Raw genomic sequence first — 26,386 nt, forward strand, 5'->3', positions numbered from 1 at the left:
AAAATAATGAGAGGGGAGGATTTCCAGCCCCCCGCTCCCTCCCCTTTTAGTCGCCTTCTACGACACGCAGGGAATACGTGGGAAGTATTCTTTCTTCCCTATCCCCAGGGATATTAACTATATATATATATATATATATATATATATATATATATATATATATATATATATATATATATATATATATATATCCTAGCCTAAGCAAGGGATTCACTTTATCGGCCAACCACCAGGAAAGGATGAACAGATGGGATAACTGTGGGCCGGGCGTCGCAACCACGATTCGATCGCATGCCCTCGACCCCTTTAGGCTGCCCGTGAATGCATCACAAGCACAGCCTGTGGCGTTGCATAACTTTGATCACAAGCACACCTGCCACGCAGGCACAATGAAAGCTATGAACGTCAAATCGTGGTAAAGGGGATGGCTCAACCTCCACCCCCATGCCCCACCATCAGCTAGCGTCCAACAATCAAGTCTTGATCTCGAGGATGGAACTTGGGGTCTTCGAGACGAGATACTTGCCCGCAGCCATTTAGAAAGAAAGAAAGAAAGAAAGAAAAAAAGAAGATATACAATTCTTCATTCCACTGAGATGTATATAATTCTTCAGTCCATTTCATAGGCTCTTAAATATTCCTATTTTCTCTCTTTTTTTCCTTCACATCCTGGTTCATATGCACTATTAACCTACAATAATCTTAAATATATATATATATATATATATATATATATATATATATATATATATATATATATATATATATATATATATATATTTTTCGCCTTATATCCTCCTCACACGGTTTCACAGCATGTTCTCCATCAAGAAGCGCCACCCTCCCTTCATTTCGTCCTCTCACCACTTGACTGGGAGCCCCAAACTTCAACCTCAATGACATTCCCAAGCCGTTCCTCACCCTTTCCCCTTTCTAAATTTGGCTCCATTTAGAACCAGAACATCTGGTTTCCTTCAAAGATCACCACCTATTTCTTCTTCCTCCTCTTCTTATGATGGATTAGAGAAAACATCCCGGTATAGAATGATGAGTCGAATGGAAGGGGGCAAGTTTGACAACTGGCGTTAACTCGAGCGAGGCTCCCGCTTCGACGTCGATTACAGTCGCCCTCATTGTACCGGCCCAGGTTGGCCGATATATTTCGACATTATCGACGTATGGAGAACAAAGCCTCATGGTAATATCTCATACTGAGCTGTTGCTTTCCAGTAATTGTCTTTTGTATCTGAAAATGTTGGATGGTTTGGTCCAGCCATCGAGGTAGTGATGAGGGACGTGTTGTTGTTGGTCTGGTATCACGAGGAGATAATGTTGTGGATGTACCAGTATGGGAGGGAGGTGGTGTTGTGGATGTACCTGTATGGGAGGGAGGTAGTGTTGTGGATGTACCTGTATGGGAGGGAGGTGGTGTTGTGGATGTACCAGTATGGGAGGGAGGTAGTACTGTGGATGTATCAGTATGGGAGGGAGGTGGTGTTGTGGATGTACCAGTATGGGAGGGAGGTAGTGTTGTGGATGCACCAGTATGGGAGGGAGGTAGTGTTGTGGATGTACCAGTATGGGAGGGAGGTGGTGTTGTGGATGTACCTGCATGGGAGGGAGGTAGTGTTGTGGATGTACCAGTATGGGAGGGAGGTAGTGTTTGTGGATGTACCAGTATGGGAGGGAGGTAGTGTTGTGGATGTACCAGTATGGGAGGGAGGTGGTGTTGTGGATGTACCTGCATGGGAGGGAGGTGGTGTTGTGGATGTACCAGTATGGGAGGGAGGTGGTGTTGTGGATGTACCAGTATGGGAGGGAGGTAGTGTTGTGGATGTACCAGTATGGGAGGGAGGTAGTGTTGTGGATGTACCAGTATGGGAGGGAGGTGGTGTTGTGGATGTACCAGTATGGGAGGGAGGTAGTACTGTGGATGTACCAGTATGGGAGGGAGGTAGTGTTGTGGATGTACCAGTATGGGAGGGAGGTGGTGTTGTGGATGTACCAGTATGGGAGGGAGGTGGTGTTGTGGATGTACCAGTATGGGAGGGAGGTAGTACTGTGGATGTACCAGTATGGGAGGGAGGTAGTGTTGTGGATGTACCTGTATGGGAGGGAGGTAGTGTTTGTGGATGTACCAGTATGGGAGGGAGGTAGTGTTGTGGATGTACCAGTATGGGAGGGAGGTAGTATTGTGGACGTAACAGCACGGGAGGGAGGTAGTATTGTGGACGTAACAGCACGGGAGGGAGGTAGTACTGTGGACGTAACAGCACGGGAGGGAGGTAGTATTGTGGACGTAACAGCACGGGAAAGAAGTCATTCTGTGGATGTAACAAATCAGTGAAGGTCTCACAGTGTTGTGGGTTTACCACCACAACATAATCCAGTCATGTATAGGGAAGGGTTTATGACCGAACACAAAGAGGTCACGTAACAGGTCAGGTCAAAGTTCAAGTAATACCTTCAAGGACAAATTAATACAATACCAAGACACCAACCAGACCCGGAAGAAAAATGGATGAATAATACCTTTTATATATTTTTTTCTTCTTCTTTTTGCTCTATCAATCAGTGATAATGGTCGAGATTCTTGGCTCATGAAGTTTATAATGTTAGGTAATTAATCTAGACTGAATTCATAGCGCCGTCATCAGTATGACACACACTGACAGACTGGATTCATTTCCCAACGGTTAAGTAAAAACTGAAATGATTTCAACCAACTCGAAAGTTTTAGCCTTGACAAGTATTGGAAATAAAAAAAATGGCAGATCTCTTTTTTAAATTCGCTACATCAAAAAGCAGACGATGATACAACAAGGTTTAATAAAGATGATTACGTTAAGAAAACGCTAAAGTATAAGGTAAGATTAATATGTTTTACTCAAGGTGAAATAACTCATGATTATCTCCCGTTCGTTATATTCTTCATAATCTAACTTTTTTCGGTTTTACTGCGAGCGACCAAGATTTTATTTAACTCATCTGAAATAATATCGGCAAATCAGGTTTCACTCCTCTTTTGACCTTTCGGAGAGCTAATTACATGTAAACACTCTCTCATTACGACTGAACGCGGGTGTATATATATATATATATATATATATATATATATATATATATATATATATATATATATATATATATATATATTCCTAATAGTCCACGGGGAAAATGAAACACGATAAGTTCCCAAGTGCACTTTCGTGTAATAATCACATCATCAGGGGAGACACAAGAGAGAAATTTAAGTCAGCTGATTTACATCGAAGAGACGAAGCTAGGACGCCATTTGGTAAATATATATATATATATATATATATATATATATATATATATATATATATATATATATATATATATATATATAAATAACTTCTCTTACACGTTTTTGGTATCGACTTGTTAACCAATGGCTTACAGGAACAAGCAACAGGGAAGGCTGATTGAACGATGTGGTCGAATTCTGACGGATACGAATCATGGTTTCCCTGACTTGGCTCTCGGTTTGAATTACGCATAGCGACACGCGTCCACCAGTAACCCAGAGAGGTGTCATGACCAGTAAACTATATCTGAGGTAAACCACGACACCAGTTGAGTTTCCTAGAGTATCCACCACACGTCCAAGCGATTCTCATCTTCGAAGTAAACCGAAGTTGTAAATGACTTTCCTTCAGTATCACAAACTTTAAAAAGCATTTTCGTACCTTTAACGCAAGTGGAAATATATCTTTTGGAATGTTGCGTCCAGTAAATGTAAATAATTCTTCTAAAGTACAGTGGCTGTAAATAATTTACCATAATTACTGAGCGTAGATAATTTTTTCCCAGAGTGCTAAAACTAAATAAATTTTCCCCAGTGCGTCCAACTATTCCCTAACCGTGTGATGATTATTCCTATTTATCTATTGCCAAATGAAGAAACACTGGATATTTCCCAAAAGCTCATTCTCTTCTAAGACAGAAGGACATCTATGAGTGAGGTCAATACTGTACAGTATTCAAAAAAAGGATCGTATAGGTTCTTAAGCAAACACACTCACACAGACACACAGACGTCAACACTGCCTTCCAGACCACATCGAAGGAAATGCTTGAAGGAGACACACACACACACACACACACACACACGTCAACACTGCCTTCCAGACCACATCGAAGGAAATGCTTGAAGGAGACACACACACACACACACACACACGTCAACACTGCCTTCCAGACCACATCGAAGGAAATGCTTGAAGGAACTATTCCAGTCTTAAGCTGGAATACGTCGCGACAGTCTTGCTATCCTCAACTGAGGAGACACATACAACTGCTGGAAACTGTCCAAGAAGAACGCAACGCCAAGGGTTCCAGACCTGGATGGAACGAGTGACGTAGAGTTGGAGGGAAAAGTTCTCAATCTCTCCCCACTGGAAGGATGATGGATAAGAGCAGACATGATTACACATGGAATTCCAGGCGGCTAAGATGAAGTGAACGCAAAGCCTTTCTTCAAAAGTCAAGGGAGAATCCAGAACAACTGAACGTAACTGGAAGTTATGTAGAGGAGTGCACGGAGGGACGACTGAAAACATTTCTTCAGCAATTGAGTTGCGGATAACTGGAACACTAGTCGACAGAAAACGGAGTAAGTGGGGGTAACTTCGGAGAATCATAGTCTCGACGTTATTTCAGAGAAATACAAAAATACGAATAGGCAATTAGACATATGTTATCACCCACACACACACACACACACACACATATACACACACACGTGAAGAAATTCCCATTTATATACGAAGCAAAAAAGTTTTTATTTTTCGTTTTCTTTTTTCCCCGTTCTTTTTCAAGTTCGAGGAAATTAAACAGGTTTATCGGAACAAACTTGAAATATTTACACTGTAAAAATGCCCACGTTTACATCAGAAACACATACACGGGAATGTCAGTATATACTTAATGTATCTGGGATTATGATTGGTGGGGGGTGTGTGGAGTGTGGTAGAGGGTGAGGACGCACAAGGGAGAGTGTCTTCAGTCCTGGGATCATAGTTACGGTGTGTTTGGTTAGGTTATCGCTAGTGGCGTCATGGCTTAGGGGCGTGGGAGAATGAGGACTTCATTGGGTCATGGCTGCAGAGCTTGGGGGTGGGTTTGGGGGAGGGGAGGCTTCTGTTAACTGGGGCCTTGGCTACGATGTTGGAGGAGGAGGAGGAGGAGGTCATCACAGAGGTCATGACTACGTTGCGTGGGGGAAGAGGTCATCACAGTGGGGTCTCATGTCCCGTGCGCACGAATACATACGAAGAAGTCATGGGAGCGACCCTAGGCTCATGTCTGATGACCTTCTCCCACGTATGTCACTCGATATGATGAAGGTATACCGCATATACCTCATTTCATTATCCCCTCCTCCTTCTCCTTCTCAGCGATTTGATCCACTCTAGGACATTCCTTTGCCTCCACTGATGACCAGAAATGTGTCTCAGCTACACCATACAGCAACCTTTCAAAATCACCTTCTTCGCCTCCTCAAAGAATGAAAAAAAAACTTGACTTTACTAAACCTTTCTTAGGACTTACGATGGTCAAGTCAACCAAGTCTAACAAAACAATCGTGTCTTCATTACGTGACTAATACTACACTATCATTCTCCTTGTTGTGGCTATCAATATAACATCCACCTAATCCCTCCCCTACCATTAAACTTGTGCCTTTAGCATATAAAAAAAAGGAGCCTTCGTACTTTATCTGCTATCAAGACTTCGACGATGGAGCTTCTGTTGACGAAACTATCGCATTTGTGGCTTATGTGAAGCTGTGAATTAGAGCAGTGCTATATATATACACACTGCCCCGGTTCCTCAGGGCAATGGCGAAGCAGTTTACGGTATGAAATCCTTTTAATGGTCAATATTGTCAGAATTTACAGTGGCGGAGGAATTCAGCGAGTATGTAAATTTGGCGAATGTTTTGTAATATTATTCACAGCCTCTTGAGCACGACGGTACGCCATTTGAGTACGATGGTACGACCTTTGAGCACGACGGTACAACCTTTGAGCACGAAGGTACGCCCTTTGAGTACGACGGTACGACCTTTGAGTATGATGGTACGCCCTTTGAGTACGATGGTACGCCGAGTACGATGGTACGCCCTTTGATTACGACGGTACGACCTTTGAGTACGACGGTGCGACCCTTGAACACGACGTTACGACCTTTGAGTACAACGGTACGACCCTTGAGCACGACGGTACAACCTTTGAGCACGACGGTACAACCCTTGAGCACAACGGTACGACCCTTGAGTACGACGGCGCGATCTTCCGGCGCAATGTCCTGGTCTGCGATAATGTGGCTTTTGGAGCAAAGGTCACGCCAACGTATGGGTCATCATGACTCAAAATGGTGAGGTTGTGACCGACATCTTTTGGTCTACAAACACCGAAAAAGCTTTCGCTTGGGGTTATAGCCCCACCCACACGTGTGCAGCACAGTTTCTGGGACTTGTCTGTTTTCTTTTTTTAAACGAGTTGCGTAAGACAACCACAAGAAGGACTTATCAGAAACATTAATGAAAACCAATGTACAAGTCGCTAAGTCTTGAAGAGGGACTGAATCAGGGAATAATCACTAGGCCCAGTGTATTATAATCTAACTGTCAACTGCCTTAAAGCCTTTGAAGGACAGAATAGCTAGCGATCAAAATCCCTGAGGAACAGTTCCCACGACGCTAAAACTGGAGATCTCATATCTTTTTTTTTCAGTATTTATTACGCAGATCTTCAGTGTATCGTATGAAAAATTCTGACAGTCACCTCTCCTAGGTGTGACAGTGCTTCAGCATCCTCGTACCTCATGAGGAAAGTTGACAAGGAATACAATTGTATAGAGTTGTATTCTAGTTTCCTAGTTCAGTTTGCCTCCGGGAAAGCCAATCAGTGTATAGCCTCCCTCCTTAAACATCTTTTTTTTGGGCCTTCATGAAAAGAAAAGAACCAGTTCAGTCGACTACATTGCACAAAACCTAGTCTTCTTTACGATAGCTTGACAGATTAATCTGCCGTTCTTTTAGCTTTTTGTATCTCTCTGAATACGTCATTATCTCGTATGAATCTTGTTGAAGCACAACTTCCCATCTAGAAACCATATTATTCCTACACATATCCGACTGAGACGGCGTTACATTACAGTGAAAAGTTATATCAAACTTTTAGAAACACACACACAAGTGTCTTTTCTCGTCGCTGTCATCGCCATATTTTCTTCCAAATCATTTCCTCTCCATCGTTTATCTTCACGCTGTATCCTCTCCTCTCCCTGCCTCTCCCTCCCGACCAGTAATCTCGTCTTGAACCCCCAGCTACGCCGTCTTAAAGCCTTGGGATCTTGCTCGAAGCACAGTTCCCAGTCTCCAGCAGCAAGATCCAGTCTTGCTTGAGAGGACGAGAGAGGAGCGGTTGAAAAAGAACGAACGAGTCTCTCTCTCTCTCTCTCTCTCTCTCTCTCTCTCTCTCTCTCTCTCTCTCTCTCACACACACACACAGAAGCTCTCCGAGATCTGTTAACGGTAGAGTTCTGTTACTAACGGTTGTCAGCTGTAGGTGGTAGGTAGGTGGGTAACATTATTTTCCCATTGTAATCGTTGCCTCTTCAGTTATGACTGAACATTTCGTAGATCAGGATGTATGAACAAACCAGTTCAATTTCTGTCACGGAACAAACGTGTTCATTCGCGCAAAATACGAACTGCTGATCTAACCACTGAGACTGTGTAGTCTAGCCACTGAGAATGTCTGATCTAACCACTGTGATTGTGCGATCTAACCACTGAGACTGTGTAGTCTAACCACCGAGAATGTCTGATCTAACCACCGAGAAAGTCTGATCTAACCACTGTGATTGTGTGATCTAACCACCGAGAATGTCTGATCTAACCACTGTGATTGTGTGATCTTAACCACCGAGAATGTCTGATCTAACCACTGTGATTGTGTGATCTAACCACCGAGAATGTCTGATCTAACCACTGTGATTGTGTGATCTAACCACCGAGAATGTCTGATCTAACCACTGTGATTGTGTAGTCTAACCACCGAGAATGTCTGATCTAACCACTGAGACTGTGTAGTCTAACCACCGAGAATGTCTGATCTAACCACTGAGACTGTGTAGTCTAACCATCGAGAATGTCTGATCTAACCACTGAGACTGTGTAGTCTAACCACCGAGAATGTCTGATCTAACCACTGTGATTGTGCGATCTAACCACCGAGAATGTCTGATCTAACCACTGTGATTGTGCGATCTAACCACCGAGAATGTCTGATCTAACCACTGTGATTGTGCGATCTAACCACCGAGAATGTCTGATCTAACCACTGTGATTGTGTGATCTAACCACTGAGATTGTGTAAGCTAACAACGAGACTATGCAATCTCCTCATCAAGCTTGCGTAAACCAACCACTGTGCTTGTGCAAAGTAACCACTGAGATTGTGTCAACTAACCACTGAGATTAGCCAACCCTATGGACACTGCACAGAAAATACCGATCACTCTTTTCCTTCATCTTTTATTTTCTATTTCAAATGACATATCATCACCACTCCTCTATACCAGATAATACATCATTAACATCCTATAACATCTAACAGACTTCCTTCTCCTTAACCAGTCTCAAGGCTTCTCGTTCCGGCCCCCCCGTATATCACTTCCCATCATTAAACTTCCCACTGGCCCAGCTGAAGGGTGGATCCGGCCAAAACAGGTACGCTCCTCTTAAAGGTATCTATCTCTTTACCGTCAACCCTAGTCAAAAATCACGGTCCCGCTACTGCTATCTCGAAGACCACCTCTAGCCCGCCTATATGAATGAGGATAAAGCGAGAGCCAACACCTGGAAGGAAGGAAGGAGAGGGAGGGAGGGAAGGGAAGGGTGAGGAAGCTTACCTTAGCGTGGAGCTCGTAGTCTAGCGGGGCGGCCAGGGTGATGAGACCCGTGTGCTGGTCGATGGTGAACAGGCCGTCCCTGTTGCCCGCCCTGATGCTGTACCTCACCCCGACTCCTGAAGGAGGAGGAACATACATTGGGTCTTAGTACAGCAGTTCTTGCTCATAGTGATGATAATGATTTACAGCAGTTCTTGCTCATAGTGATGATAATGATTTACAGCAGTTCTTGCTCATAGTGATGATGATAATTTACAGCAGTTCTTGCTCTTAGTGATGATAATAATTTACAGCAGTTTTTGCTCATAGTGATGACAATAATTTACAGCAGTTCTTGCTCATAGTGATGATAATAATTTACAGCAGTCCTTGCTCATAGTGATGATAATTTAATCAGTTCTTGCTCATAGTGATGATAATTATTTTAGTTACGGTGATGATTTTGGTGAATATGAGGGGACACATACACGCACAAACTTTGCAAAAGAATATTGTGGACATGAAATGTGATTAACTAAAATATTTTCATATGTTCATTAAGTGCAAACTGTCAGTTAAGGGGTATGTAATGAGGGTAATGTATTCAGAGAAGAGAGTTGTAGATATATCATATGTAGTAGGTTGAAGGCAGCATCCGCGTAAGGAAGTACTACCCTCCTGACATAGGAGTGTTGAAGTGATGGCTAGAACCATCTTAACACCCTCCTTTGGGATCGTTGATCTTACTTCCCATCTCACTAGAGCAACTGCACTATATTCTAAAGACCCTCCACTACTTGGGCCACACAACTATCCAACTCATCTTAATTTTATATTCGTATCTTCACACTGGTATCATCTTACTTGTCATGAATCATATGATTTCATCTAACACCTTTGGCCTGCTCCTTCTTATGATACAGGATTACATCCCCCGTTGAAAACACTCATCCATGCCTGGAGCTTGCAAGCAAACACACACACACACACACACACACACACACACACACACACACACACACACAAACACACACTGTATATATATATATATATATATATATCATTCAGCCATGTTCTTAGTTCTAGAAAAACCTGGGAAAGTAAATCATCAAATGCCATTTTCACTTTCAGAGTTTACAAAGTGGTCTATCGCCATCCTTGTGGCATCAGAGACTAATTCTGTTTGTTTGATGAAGCACGAAGGAGGTCATGTGTCGGAAGGCAGAAAAAAGGAAGCCGAAAGGAAACTGTATTTATGCCAATCATGCAAGTGTCTTTAATGAGGTATGTCTGATTGAAAATATTCTGCCTAATTACAATATATGCATATATATATATATATATATATATATATATATATATATATATATATATATATATATATATATATATATATATTGGAAAGGATCACAATTTTGCGCGTGATCAAGACATTCCTATGAGTCCACGGAGAAAATGAAACACGAAAAGTTCCCAAGTGCACTTTCGTGAAATAATCACATCATCAGGGGAGACACAAGATAGAAATATTACACGAAAGTGCACTTGGGAACTTTTCGTCTTTCATTTTCCCCGTGGACTCATAGGAATATATATATATATATATATATATATATATATATATATATATATATATATATATATATATATATATATGCTCGTAAAGTGACAACAGGTCAGATTATAAGCCAGGAGAATTTCTGGGCGTATTAAACCTGTAAGCCAAAGCGAGAGTGGCTGTAGGCGAGCGGGCTGGACTGCAAAAATGCTATGCATATTGTATCGAGAATTGAACACTGGCATGTATATATTGGCTTATAAGGCAGAACGTTACCTATTGTACAATAGTCAGCTACATTTTCCCATCAAGATTTCGTCTAAACGTTATCAAATTGATAGACTGAATTTCTATGTCGTATTAGAAACATGGTGATTTGTTCAAAAAGCTGAAATGTACTGATTTTTTTTTTATGTCATTTTTTGCGTTGATATAAACACTTAAAAAATGTACTATTTTTGTCTTTTTTTTTTTTGCGTTTGTTTTCCTTGATTTTCTGATCTTTTTTTTTTTGAGAGTCTGAATTTTATGAGTTGCCGGCCCACTGCCCACTGGATGACGTCAGAGATTTTGCATCAGTAACGATGACAGAGACCTGTGTGTGTGTGTGTGTGTATGTGTGTGTGTGTGTGTATGTGTGTGTGTGACCTGGGAGGCAGGTGCCTCTGAGGTGATGTGTGAGTGTGTGTGTGTGTGTGTGTGTGTGTGTGTGTGTGTGTGTGTGTGTGTGTGTGTGTGACCTGGGAGGCAGGTGCCTCTGAGGTGATGTGTGTGTGTGTGTGTGTGTGTGTGTGTGTGTGTGTGTGTGTGACCTGGGAGGCAGGTGCCTCTGAGGTGATGTGTGTGTGTGTATGTGTATGTGTGTGTGTGTGTGTGTGTGTGTGTGTGTGTGACGACCATCTGTTACACTCTGCACTTGGCCACCCACCACCTAAAAGCTGGTAGGTGGGTTCACCTAGCACTAGTCAGCCTCCTAGGTGACTGACGTGATGGACAAGGTGGTCGTTGATCGACCGCCACCTAAGGTGACCGGATAGTTCACCTTAACATCGGTTAAGATCTGACGATATATCACTACAGGAGTCTGTTAACAGCACGAGAATAAGAAAAACAACTATAACAACACCCCCTCCCTCAACACCATCTACATAAGAAAGCTACAAGTCTTCTAACACTACAATATATATTTTCTTCTATTTCATATGCTTAGTCGCTGTCTCCCGCGTTAGCGAGGTAGCGCACAGAAACAGACGAGAGAATGGCCCAACCCACCCACATACACATGCAGATGTATAAACGCCCACACACGCACATATACATACATATACATTTCAACGTATATCTTTCTTTATTTCAAACTATTCGCCATTTCCCGCATTAGCGAGGTACTGTTAAGAACAGAGGACTGGGCCTTTGAGGGAATACCCTCACCTGGCCCAATTCTCTGTTCCTTCTTTTGGAAAATTAAAAAAGAACGAGAGGGGAGGATTTCCAGCCCCCCGCTCCCTCCCCTTTTAGTCGCCTTCTACGACACGCAGGGAATACGTGGGAAGTATTCTTTCTCCCCTATCCCCAGGGATATATATATATATATATATATATATATATATATATATATATATATATATATATATATATATATATATATATATATATAATAGAGTGATCGAGTAGATGATGAAAGGTTAAGAGAGATGTGTGGTAATAAAAAGAGTGTGGTTGAGAGAGCAGAAGAGGGTGTATTGAAATGGTTTGGTCACATGGAGAGAATGAGTGAGGAAAGATTGACAAAGAGGATATATGTGTCAGAGGTGGAGGGAACGATGAGAAGTGGAAGACTAAATTGGAGGTGGAAAGATGGAGTGAAAAAGATTTTGAGCGATCGGGGCCTGAACATGCAGGAGGGTGAAAGGCGTGCAAGGAATGAAGTGCACTGGAACCATGCAGTATACCGGGGTCGACGTGTTGTCAGTGGATTGAACAAGGGCAAGTGAAGCGTCTAGGGTAAACCATGGAAAGTTTTGTGGGGCCTGGATGTGGAAAGGAAGCTGTAGTTTTGGTGCATTACACATGGCAGCTAGAGACTGAGTGAGAACAAATGTGGCCTTTGTTGTCATTTTCCTAGCGCTACCTCGCGCGCGCGCAGCGGGAGGGGGGTGCCATTTCATGTGTGAGGGGGTGGCGACGGAAATAGATGAAGGCAGCAAGTATGAATATATACATGTGTATGTATGTATATGTCTGTGAATGTATACGTTGAAATGTATAGTTACGTATATGTGCATGTGTGGGCATTTATGTATATACATATATATGTGGGTGGGTTGGGCCATTCACCTGTTTCTTTGCGCTACCTCGCTAACGCAGGAGAGAGCGACTAAGTATAATGAAAAATGATATATATATATATATATATATATATATATATATATATATATATATATATATATATATATATTATCCCTGGGGATAGGGGATTAAGAATACTTCCCACGTATTCCCTGCGTGTCATAGAAGGCGACTAAAAGGGGAGGGAGCGGGGGGCTGGAAATCCTCCCCTCTCGTTTTTTTTTAATTTTCCAAAAGAAGGAACTGAGAATTGGGCCAGGTGAGGGTATTCCCTCAAAGGCCCAGTCCTCTGTTCTTAATGCTACCTCGCTAACGCGGGAAATGGCGAATAGTTTAAAAAAAAAAAAAAGAAAAGAAAGAATATATATATATATATATACATCCAGTCCTCTGTTCTTAACGCTACCTCGCTAACGCGGGAAATGGCGAATAGTTTGAAAGAAAAAAGAAATATATATATATATATATATATATATATATATATATATATATATATATATATATATATATATTCAGAAATTTCGTATTTCCTTAAACAGATAATGCCCTGAGTTCATTAGGTTATATATAAACTCAGGTTAGTTGTTTTCTGGCAAGTAATTAGCGCCGAGATAATTGAAAATCCATAATCCGGCAGTTTACCGCAATTATCTTCCGACACCTATTTCGCCTGGATAATATATCTCACTCGCCGGCCAACCGTCCACCTTCATTATCTTGAAACGTTTAATATCAAACGTTTCTCAAAAGGTAAACAGTTGATCTAAATGATTTTTTTCCACTGCGAACCCGAGAGTCGATCCCAGACTGCGGAGAACAGTAGGCGAACACATTTCTCCAATACCGAAATGATGTGTTCGTTTTCACATCAACTTTCTTTACTGTTTTATATATATATATATATATATATATATATATATATATATATATATATATATATATATATATATATATATATAGGGGATAGGGGAGAAAGAATACTTCCCACGTATTCCCTGCGTGTCGTAGAAGGCGACTAAAAGGGAAGGGAGCGGGGGGCTGGAAATCCTCCTCTCTCGTTTTTTTTTTTTTTTTTATAATTTTCCAAAAGAAGGAACAGAGAGGAGGTCCAGGTGAGGATATTCCCTCAAAGGCCCAGTCCTCTGTTCTTAACGCTACCTCGCTATCGCGGGAAATAGCGAATAGTATGAAAAAAAAAAAAAAAAATATATATATATATATATATATATATATATATATATATAAAATGTATATATATATATGAAATGTATATATATATATATATATATATATATATATATATATATATATATATATTCAAATTTCATATCTTTTCATTATACTTTGTCGCTGCCTCCCGCGTTAGCAAGGTAGCGCAAGGAAACAGACGAAAGAACGGCCCAACCCAACCACATACACACTTATATACAATTCAACGCATACATACATATACATACACAGACTTATACATAATACACATGTACTTATTCATACTTGCTGCCTTCATCCATTTCCGTCGCCACCCCGCCACACATGAAATGGCACCACAGCTCCCTTTCGACATCCAAACACCACAAAACTTTCCTTGGTTTACCCCAGGCGCTTCAGATGGTTCAATCCATTGACAGCACGTCGACCCCAGTATACCACATCGTTCCAATTCACCCTATTCCTTACACGCCTTTCACCCTCCTGTATGTTCAGGCCCCGATCGTTCAAAATCTTTTTCACTCCATTTTTGAGTAATCCTCGATCTTTGTGTAAGCTTCGAGGTATAAAGAAAGAAACCGATATCACGTCAGTGAAGGTTTAATACCAGTAAACACATGTGCCTCATATTCCTCCACGGTCGGAGTATATCATAAGGACTGTGTATACCCTAAGAGGGTAGGATCGTATGTCAACACACACACACATAGGTGTAGTATGTCCCTCACTGGGCTACGCTCCATTCTTAAACCTTCCGTTATCAACACTAGCGCGACTTGAAGTTCATCTTCTTAATCTGATACGTCCGTTCTCGTTTCCACGGCATTGCTGCTTTGTAACGAGGTGTAATAGGTCTGTGAGCCACAAAGTGTCTTGCGTAACTTCCATTATGTTCGTGGCACTGCCCGACTGCCCATTATCACTTCTTTATCTCACTCCTGCGTTACAGTCTTTATTCATCTATTGGCAAAGGTACGAATATTCAATATTCTCAATATACTTTTAAAATGGGAATGAATATCAGTTGATGAATATCACACGGATCTTATCAGCTGGGCTGAAACGTGTTCGAATATCATCTTGTGAATAACACATGGATCTTATCAGCTGGGCTGAAACGAGTTCGAGTATCATCTTGTGAATAACACATGGATCTTATCAGCTGGGCTGAAATGTCTTCGAATTCAGGGCGAGAGAGATGACTGGTGGATTGGTCTCTGGTGTATCAGTAGTAGTTGGTGTCAGGTGTCGGGCCAACTGACACCTGACACTGCAGCAGGTTGCCTCTCACCTCACCCCTGGTTGGTGTCAGGTGTCGAGATAGCTGACACTTTGACACTTGACAAGTTGCCAACGTATCCCACGGCTGATCGATGTTGGGTGTCAGTCTATTTGACACCTGACACCCGAGAAGTGGCCACTCCACCCCCAAACACTGATCTGTGTCAGGTGTCGCATCAATCGATAGTCAGTGTCAGAAATGACCTAAAATTCTAACACCCTGTAAATCGCCCTCTAAGTCGTGAGTTCCCACTGCTCGAACTGACGCCCCAGTTCACAAAACGCGCGCCGTTCAAGAATCGAAGACAAATATTGTATTAAATCGCCCCCATAAACCTTCCTTCCTTTCAGTGTAAATATTCTTCACGTAATCTTCCTCGACAAGGACGGCGTTAGGGTAATCTTGCTGAATTTCATAGGTCGCAGCACTGATAAAAAGACAGATATATTCCGTGACATCTTGCTCCTCTATGCCTCCTTTCACACCTCATACCAAAGGGCATGCATTCACAAGCGTACCACGCTGCAGGGAACAATCTCTCCGACGAGTATGTGTGTGTGTGTGAACACCTTCAGGCATATCAACTCGCCTAAACGCCTGACGCAGACACACATCGCCAGCATCATTCCCAGGTAAACATCCCTTTGGATGCAATCGCATCAAAAGCGTACCATGGAGCCTCACCCTTCCATCTGATACGCACTGATAGCAATGATGCTTCTATCCCCATTTCCTTCCAGCATTATACCGTTCTCATCAATTCATTCACAGTTCGAGACCATCACAGCACAAGCTGATGAAAGACGTTCCTCCCCTCTCCTTCGCTATCATGCGTCCTAATACGGGCATAGATATGTTCCCTTCCGGCAGCGTCTTGGGCCTCAACACGCCGTATTTGCAGACGAATCCGTTTGTGTGACTACCGCAAACAGCCTGGGATCATGCCTGTACCGCTCGTGTGTCTGGCCAGCCAACACGACGGAGGGAGAGCCTTTAGGGTCGAGTCTTCAGCTCAGGTCCTCTCTGCCTGCCTCCGCCGCTCTGAAGGTGGGTGTTAGTGTGTGTGTGTGTGTGTGTGTGTGTGTGTGTGTGTGTGTGTGTGTGTGTGTGTGTGGACTGACGCTCGCTGACTGACTGTTTGGTTATAACTCTGTAGGGCCGACGTCTTCCTGAATGGCGGTACGACTTAGTAAAGGGGACGAACCATCAGAGACGAAGAATTGGCCTCATCTACACGTAAACATTCTTCAGCTTCCATGTCTAATACAACGAACGCATAACCTACCATTCGTTGGCAAGGACCACAGGCTTAAAGTCATGGTTGCTTCATCTACCCGAGTTCAGCCTATCTGCAACACGTCGTCCCACGTATATCACATCAATTCATCTCATTCTATCCAACTGCTGGACATAGCCCAGCCTTGCAACTGCAGAAGAGCTCCTGGGTGACACCAAGACCACTCTCCCTCAGCTTTAACCAGGTACCCATCCATCACCTAGCCTAAAAGAGGAGGATGAAAGACTGGGTTGGCTGTGAGCAGGCAGCACTTTTCGGATCTCGAACCCGCATCCGTTAGATTGGTAGGTCAAAACTACGCATAGCAAGGGCGCTACGGAGGCACATAGTGAGCGTGCGTGTGTGTGTGTGTGTGTGTGTTTGACCAGAAATCCTCCCCTCATGTATTATGACTTTCTAAGAACGGGGAGGGATGAAGGAGGCAGCCAAAGCGGGGCAAATACACCACCTCGCACGAATGGGGTCCTCAATAAACCGCCGGACTTAACGAAGAAGAAGAGGACAACAATCATGTTTCCATCAGCTTACCATTGACCAACATGATGTTAGCTGCAGTCAATCCATCGTCCATTCAACGAACGACGTCTCATGACCCCGATTCCTCCCCTTCAATACGTAATTCATCCGTGGGCGGAAAAACTGTGTATAATCCTCTATTTCCTCCCCAACCATTCATGGCAGGAACCTGTGTGGCTCAAGCCTTTTCCCCCGTGGTTTCCGGCATGATGTTTTCTCTACACCAACCCTGCGTTGGGTACAGTCCAGCCCCATTGAACACGAAGGTACGATTCTTGAACACGACTGTACGATCCTTGGGCACGAATGTATGACTCTTGAGAACGATTGTACGATCCTTGAGCACGATGGTACGACCCTTGAAAACGACTGTACGATCCTTGGGCACGATGGTACGACTCTTGGGAACGACTGTACGACCCTTGAGCACGATGGTACGACTCTTGGGAACGACTGTACGACCCTTGAGCACGATGCTACGACCCTTGAAAACGACTGTACGATCCTTGAGCACGAATGTGTGACCCTTAAGAACGACTGTACGACCCTTGAGCACGATGCTACGACCCTTGAAAACGACTGTACGATCCTTGGGCACGAATGTATGACTCTTGAGAACGACTGTACGATCCTTGGGCACGATGGTACGACTCTTGGAAACGACTGTACGACCCTTGAGCACGATGGTGCGACCCTTGAAAACGACTGTACGACCCTTACGCACAATGCCACCATCCTTCAACACGACGGTACGTCCTTGCAACACGATGGTACGACCCTTCAGGACGACGTTACGTCCTTGAGCACGACGGTACGACCCTTGAGCACGAAGACACGCTCCTTCAACACGACGATACGGGTCGACACAATGATCCCCACACAGCCACACATCCTGGCTCGTCTAATATACATTGTATACACAGTAATCCATATCTGAATGTAGTCAAGGAGGAACACATCAATGTTTTTATGACTGTCAGCAGCGCCATGTTCCACAAATATGGACTCTGGATACTCACCCGTTTTTCTGTTCTCATTGTTCCTACCGCATCTTTCGCTTGAAGTGATCACCTATTCCACAGTCTCTCACGCCTGTCGAAGCATTAAAAGAAATGTCTTTGAATAGACAGTCGCAGTCAACGCTTCATAGATTGTTTTCTTTGTCTCTCTCATTTCCATTAGTAGAATTGGAATACATTTCTCCAGTGCGCGCTCCTGGCTCACAACCCCTAAATCCTTGAACCACTAGCGAAAGAACCTTCCAGCTGGCACGACGTGTTTAGTCACACAAGTTCCAGACGAAAATAGATATACATGGAGTCGTATATCTAAGAAATGCTGGATGATACATCCCAGACGTATTATTCCGTGTTACATAATGGCATAAAACCTTAGCTACATCCGGGTTTAGAGTCTCCATAATGTGAAAGTAAGATGTCGAGTGTGGCGAATAAAAATAGTGCAAAGTGTGGCAAATAAAAATAGTGCAAAGACAGTTTAGAGACACACGCCACTCTATAAATTGTTCTTGGGGAACCACTGCTCTGTACTGATCACTATGAGTGGATTTCTTCGTTCCAATCAGTGTAGCACATCTTCCACAGTCAATATCAGTGGAATTTCTCTGCACAAACATCTCTCACATATTTTGGACACAGGACATTCATATTATAGCAATTAATAAGGAATAAGTGATAAGAAATAGTTAGTTAAGGTGGCTTTTGAACAAGAACCGTAACATCAGTGTTCAAGGCCCCCAAACGGGAATAAATGGTATCAATAAAGTATAATCGTGTTGATCATGAACACACAGATAACCCCAGTAACTCTGGGCTGGAGATGAATAAGTCTCCCTCCCACCAGTGAGTCCAGGAAAAAGAAAACGAGGGTCAGACGGAGGCGAGCGGCTAGAAATCAAGGAGAGGGAGAGATGTAGAAATAAGAAATGACCAAGTGTTCATTACGAGTGATTTGAAGGCATGTGGCTCAGGGTAATCAAACCGGAGGGGGCCCAGCGGGGTGAAGAGGTCAAGAGAAGGGTGACCACAAGACCAAGAATGTCCAACGGGTGGTGGGAGCGACTCAAAGTCTGCCAAAGTGGTGGTTGACATAACATAAAGTGCAGGATTGATAATTGTGTACCCGGTACATGGAAATGGAATATAAAAAAGGAGGAGTATGGGAATTGCGTATCACTAAGCATGGTGGAGTTGGCTCAACGGCGAAAGGTTAATTGGATCAAGGTAATTAGGAGAGTCTCCCGCTAAATGTCATTCATTAATGAGAGAGCCACTTCCACATCCTGTACTGTTCACTGGACATTAATTATATTTCCATCATACTGGCGCCTGGTTACACAACTCTACATGCTGTTGTTGTACGAACACCTGACACTCTCTCTCACTCATTCTGGTGTATTAACACCTGACACTCTCTCTCACTCACTCATTCTGGTGTATTAACACCTGACACTCTCTCTCACTCATTCTGGTGTATTAACACCTGACACTCTCTCTCACTCACTCATTCTGGTGTATTAACAACTGACACTCTCTCTCACTCACTCATTCTGGTGTATTAACGCCTGACACTCTCTCTCTCACTCATTCTGGTGTATTAACACCTGACACTCTCTCTCACTCACTCATTCTGGTGTATTAACACCTGACACTCTCTCTCACTCTGATGTACTGACGCCTGACACTCTCTCTCACTCTGATGTACTGACGCCTGACACTCTCTCTCACTCTGGTGTACTAACATCTGACACTCTCTCTCACTCTGGTATACTAACACCTGACATCCTCACATCCCACACATACACACACACTCCCTCTCTCTCTCTCTCTCTCTCTCTCTCTCCCCCCCCCCTCACTTCCTCAACCCCAACCCCCCACCTCACCAAACATTTCGTCATGGAAACTCGCCTTTAACACCAACACGCTCTCAATGGATGCCTCCGCCTCGACACCACCCTCCACCACCACACCACCCACCTTATATCGACACCTGACCCGTCTCCATCAATATAGATTAGGGATGTAGGAGGCTGGGCTGGTCCCTCCTCCTCCAACACACACCCACCCACCCACCCAGGCCGGCCGGTCCCCCAGCAGACAATGTATATTACCATCACTCTGGGTCTTCACACACACACACACACACACACACACACACACACACACACACACACACACACTCGCGCGCGCGCGCGCACGGGCCTCCGTGGTGTGGTGGTTGGCGCTACCGAGCCATAAGTCTGCACGGGCCTGGCATGTTTCGAATCCTTGGCGTGGCAGTTGGCCCACATCCAACCCAGGTGCTCATCTTCCCTCAGGGGCTGGTTGATGAACGGGTACCTGGCCTAGGGTGTGTGTGTGTGTGTGTGTGTGTGTGTGTGTGTATACTATCTGGATGTCACAATATAGTCAACTCAAAACAAGCTCCGTCCTCATGCTCACTACCTTTATTATTCATGTTATCTTACATGAATAATAATAATAATAATAATGATAATTATAATAATAATAATAATAATGATAATAATAATAATTATAATAATAATAATAATAATAATAATAATAATAATAATAATAATAATGATAATAATAATAATAATAATAATAATAATAATAATAATGATAATAATAATAATATATAATGAAAATATAATGGTAATAATGATAATAATAATGATAATAATAATAATAATAATAATAATAATAATAATAATAATAATAATAATAATAATAATAATTATAATAATAATAATGATAATAATAATGATAATAATAATAATATATAATGAAAATATAATGGTAATAATGATAATAATAATGATAATAATAATAATAATAATAATAATAATAATAATGATAATAATAATAATAATAATTGATTAGAAGGGGTAGTGAGTGGTGGGATGAAGAAGTAAGAGTATTAGTGAAAGAGAAGAGAGGCATTTGGACGATTTTTGCAGGGAAAAAATGCAATTGAGTGGGAGATGTATAAAAGAAAGAGACAGGAGGTCAAGAGAAAGGTGCAAGAGGTGAAAAAAAGGGCAAATGAGAGTTGGGGTGAGAGAGTATCATTAAATTTTAGGGAGAATAAAAAGATGTTCTGGAAGGAGGTAAATAAAGTGCGTAAGACAAGGGAGCAAATGGGAACTTCAGTGAAGGGCGCAAATGGGGAGGTGATAACAAGTAGTGGTGATGTGAGAAGGAGATGGAGTGAGTATTTTGAAGGTTTGTTGAATGTGTTTGATGATAGAGTGGCAGATATAGGGTGTTTTGGTCGAGGTGGTGTGCAAAGTGAGAGGGTTAGGGAAAATGATTTGGTAAACAGAGAAGAGGTAGCGAAAGCTTTGCGGAAGATGAAAGCCGGCAAGGCAGCAGGTTTGGATGGCATTGCAGTGGAATTTATTAAAAAAGGGGGTGACTGTATTGTTGACTGGTTGGTAAGGTTATTTAATGTATGTATGACTCATGGTGAGGTGCCTGAGGATTGGCGGAATGCGTGCATAGTGCCATTGTACAAAGGCAAAGGGGATAAGAGTGAGTGCTCAAATTACAGAGGTATAAGTTTGTTGAGTATTCCTGGTAAATTATATGGGAGGGTATTGATTGAGAGGGTGAAGGCATGTACAGAGCATCAGATTGGGGAAGAGCAGTGTGGTTTCAGAAGTGGTAGAGGATGTGTGGATCAGGTGTTTGCTTTGAAGAATGTATGTGAGAAATACTTAGAAAAGCAAATGGATTTATATGTAGCATTTATGGATCTGGAGAAGGCATATGATAGAGTTGATAGAGATGCTCTGTGGAAGGTATTAAGAATATATGGTGTGGGAGGAAAGTTGTTAGAAGCAGTGAAAAGTTTTTATCGAGGATGTAAGGCATGTGTACGTGTAGGAAGAGAGGAAAGTGATTGGTTCTCAGTGAATGTAGGTTTGCGGCAGGGGTGTGTGATGTCTCCATGGTTGTTTAATTTGTTTATGGATGGGGCTGTTAGGGAGGTAAATGCAAGAGTTTTGGAAAGAGGGGCAAGTATGAAGTCTGTTGGGGATGAGAGAGCTTGGGAAGTGAGTCAGTTGTTGTTCGCTGATGATACAGCGCTGGTGGCTGATTCATGTGAGAAACTGCAGAAGCTGGTGACTGAGTTTGGTAAAGTGTGTGGAAGAAGAAAGTTAAGAGTAAATGTGAATAAGAGCAAGGTTATTAGGTACAGTAGGGTTGAGGGTCAAGTCAATTGGGAGGTGAGTTTGAATGGAGAAAAACTGGAGGAAGTGAAGTGTTTTAGATATCTGGGAGTGGATCTGGCAGCAGATGGAACCATGGAAGCGGAAGTGGATCATAGGGTGGGGGAGGGGGCGAAAATTCTGGGGGCCTTGAAGAATGTGTGGAAGTCGAGAACATTATCTCGGAAAGCAAAAATGGGTATGTTTGAAGGAATAGTGGGTTCCAACAATGTTGTATGGTTGCGAGGCGTGGGCTATGGATAGAGTTGTACGCAGGAGGATGGATGTGCTGGAAATGAGATGTTTGAGGACAATGTGTGGTGTGAGGTGGTTTGATCGAGTGAGTATTGTAAGGGTAAGAGAGATGTGTGGAAATAAAAAGAGCGTGGTTGAGAGAGCAGAAGAGGGTGTTTTGAAGTGGTTTGGGCACATGGAGAGAATGAGTGAGGAAAGATTGACCAAAAGGATATATGTGTCGGAGGTGGAGGGAACGAGGAGAAGAGGGAGACCAAATTGGAGGTGGAAAGATGGAGTGAAAAAGATTTTGTGTGATCGGGGCCTGAACATGCAGGAGGGTGAAAGGAGGGCAAGGAATAGAGTGAATTGGAGCGATGTGGTATACCGGGGTTGACGTGCTGTCAGTGGATTGAATTAAGGCATGTGAAGCGTCTGGGGTAAACCATGGAAAGCTGTGTAGGTATGTATATTTGCGTGTGTGGATGTATGTATATACATGTGTATGGGGATGGGTTGGGCCATTTCTTTCGTGTTTCCTTGCGGTACCTCGCAAACGCGGGAGACAGCGACAAAGTATAATAATAAAAAAAAAATAAATAAATAATAACAATAGTAATACTACTACTACTACTACTACTACTACTAGTAATAATAATAATAATAGTAATAATAATAATAATAATGATAATAATAATAATAACAATAATAATAATAATAATAATAATAATAATACCACAAGGGAAATCAACAATGGTTTCATCACGTAAGGTTCAGTCAGTCTCAGTTTAGCCTCGTGTGTTCAGCGAGGCTTCGTCCATCAAGCCCTTTTCTACTCCATCACCCAGGTCGAGGTCTGATGGCCAGGAAGGAGGCTTTACCCACTGAAGACCACCAGATGGTCTGTCCTGGGGGGAAGGGGGGTACATAACCCTCACAACACAGGCCCCATTTCCACCGTGGTGGTTTTTGAAGGTGGGTAAGGTAGACAGGTTTCCTCACACAGGCCCCATTTACCCCGTGGTGGTCTTTGAAGGGGTGGTAGAGAGGCTTCCTCACACAGGCCCCACTTACCCTGTGGTGGTTTTTGAAGGTGGGTAAGGTAGACAGGTTTCCTCACACAGGCCCCACTTACCCGTGGTGGTCTTTGAAGGGGGGTAAGGTAGAGAGGCTTCCTCACACAGGCCCCACTTCCACCATGGTGGTCTATGAAAGGGGTAGTAGAAAGACTTCCTCACACAGGCCCCACATCCACCATGGTGGTCTTTGAAAAGGGGGGGAGGGGGGGTAGAGGCTTCCTCACACAGGCCCCACATCCACCATGGTGGTCTATGAAAGGGGTGGGAGAAAGGCTTCCTCACACAGGCCCCACTTCCTCCATGGTGGTCTTTGAAGGGGTAAGGTAGAGAGGCTTCCTCACACAGGCCCCACTTCCACCATGGTGGTCTATGAAAGGGGTAGTAGAAAGGCTTCCTCACACAGTCCCCACTTACCCCATGGTGGTCTTTGGAAGGGGTAAGGTAGACAGGTTTCCTCACACAGGCCCCACTTCCACCATGGTGGTCTTTGGAAGGGGTAAGGTAGAGAGGTTTCCTCACACAGGCCCCACTTCCACCATGGTGGTCTTTGAAAGGGGGGGGGAGGGGGGTAGAGGCTTCCTCACACAGGCCCCACATCCACCGTGGTGGTCTTTGAAGGGGTGGTAGAGAGGCTTCCTCACACAGGCCTCACTTCCACCATGGTGGTCTATGAAAGGGGTAGTAGAAAGACTTCCTCACACAGGCCCCACATCCACCATGGTGGTCTTTGAAAAGGGGGGGAGGGGGGTAGAGGCTTCCTCACACAGGCCCCACATCCACCATGGTGGTCTATGAAAGGGGTGGGAGAAAGGCTTCCTCACACAGGCCCCACATCCACCATGGTGGTCTTTGAAAGGGGGGGGGAGGGGCTTTCTTCAAGGAAGACTAGAAAAAGACGCTTCAAAAATAGACATCTCAACAAACTGTTCTAGACCGTAACTATATCATATGGGTAGTTTTAAGAACAACCACTTAGACTTACCCATACCTACTACTACATGAGTTTAAAAGAAAAATTAAACGTCACACACAAAAAAAAAGAGAGGAAGACAACGGTCAACATTTATTTTCTTTAAAGGTTCAAACGGGTGACCCGTAAAATAATGGCATGGCAGGACCTCAGGGCACAAATGTGGACCGGAAAACGACAAACTGTCTTCTGTACACTGTGGAACACCTGATATACCCACCCTACACCCTACACCCGCCCACCACTACACCCACCCCTACACCCCACCCTACACCCACCCGCCCCACACCCCACCATACACCCACCACCCACACCCCACCCTACACCCGCCCCACACCCCACCCTACACCCACACACACCACCCCACCCTACACCACCCCCACACCCCACCCTACACCCACCACCCACACACCACCCTACACCACCCACACACCACCCTACACCCACCACCACTACATCCCACCCTACACCCACCCCCACACACCACCCTACACCCACCACTACACCCCACCTTACACCACCCGCCCCACACCCCACCCTACACCCACCACTACACCCCACCTTACACCACCCGCCCCACACCCCACCCTACACCCACCACTACACCCCACCCTACACCCACCACCACTACATCCCACCCTACACCCACCACCACACCCCACCCTACACCACCCACACCCCACACCACCCCCACACCCCACTCTACCCTGAGGCAACACAGAGCCAAACTCAAACACAATACAAACCGATCCATTTTTTGTGTTTTTGTTTTCCTTTTCTTCTTTTTTTCCCCCCTGGAAGCGACGCTGAAGGTCAGAGGTCCTCTCTCGCTCTCTCTCTCTCTCTCTCTCTCTCTCTCTCTCTCTCTCTCTCTCTCTCTCTCTCTCGTGAGTCGCCTCCCTCCCTCCCTCCCTCTCTCTCTCTCTCTCTCTCTCTCTCTCTCTCTCTCTCTCTCTCTCTCTCTCTCTCTCTCTCTCTCTCTGTCTCCCTCTCTCTCTCTCTCTCTCTCGTGAGTCGCCTCCCTCCCTCCCTCCCTCCCTCTCTCTCTCTCTCTCTCTCTCTCTCTCTCTCTCTCTCGAGTCGCCTCCCTCCCTCCCTCCCTCCCTCCCTCCCTCTCTCTCTCTCTCTCTCTCTCTCTCTCTCTCTCTCTCTCTCTCTCTCTCTCTCTCTCTCTCTGTCTCCCTCTCTCTCTCTCTCTCTCTCGTGAGTCGCCTCCCTCCCTCCCTCCCTCCCTCTCTCTCTCTCTCTCTCTCTCTCTCTCTCTCTCTCGAGTCGCCTCCCTCCCTCCCTCCCTCCCTCTCTCTCTCTCTCTCTCTCTCTCTCTCTCTCTCGAGTCGCCTCCCTCCCTCCCTCCCTCCCTCCCTCCCTCCCTCTCTCTCCCTCTCTCTCTCTCTCTCCCTCGCGGGGGGGCGCGGCTTGGAGACTGGTAAATAGGAGCAGTGTAGGCTTTTGCTCGGCCACGCTTAAACGCCCGGGGGGGGGGGGGGGGGGGGAACTTAAGCGGGAAAATACTGCGCGGGTACATCTTGCGATCACATTATCTCCTGCACCACCTCTACCACAGCTACCTCCACCACAGCCGCCGCTACCTCTACCACAGCCGCCTCTACCACAGCCGACTCTTGTACCACAGCCGACTCTTGTACCACAGCCGCCTCCTCTACCACAGCCGCTGCCTCTACCACAGCCGACTCCTCTACCACAGCCGCCGCTGCCTCTACCACAGCCGCC

At 44.2% G+C, this 26,386-nt stretch overlaps 1 protein-coding gene across 5 annotated transcripts in view; it reads right to left on the bottom strand.

The window, feature by feature from the left end:
- Positions 1–26,386, bottom strand: part of LOC139746336 (uncharacterized) — a 448,223-nt gene that overhangs the window by 149,425 nt on the left and 272,412 nt on the right. For all 5 annotated transcript variants that reach the window (XM_071657494.1, XM_071657493.1, XM_071657495.1 and 2 more), the window contains one exon: positions 8,950–9,065. In XM_071657494.1, the coding sequence (XP_071513595.1) occupies positions 8,950–9,065 (116 nt within the window). The remainder of the gene's footprint in view (positions 1–8,949; positions 9,066–26,386) is intronic.

The sequence above is a fragment of the Panulirus ornatus genome, chromosome 64, assembly GCF_036320965.1.
Source record: "Panulirus ornatus isolate Po-2019 chromosome 64, ASM3632096v1, whole genome shotgun sequence".
Classification (NCBI taxonomy): domain Eukaryota; kingdom Metazoa; phylum Arthropoda; class Malacostraca; order Decapoda; family Palinuridae; genus Panulirus; species Panulirus ornatus.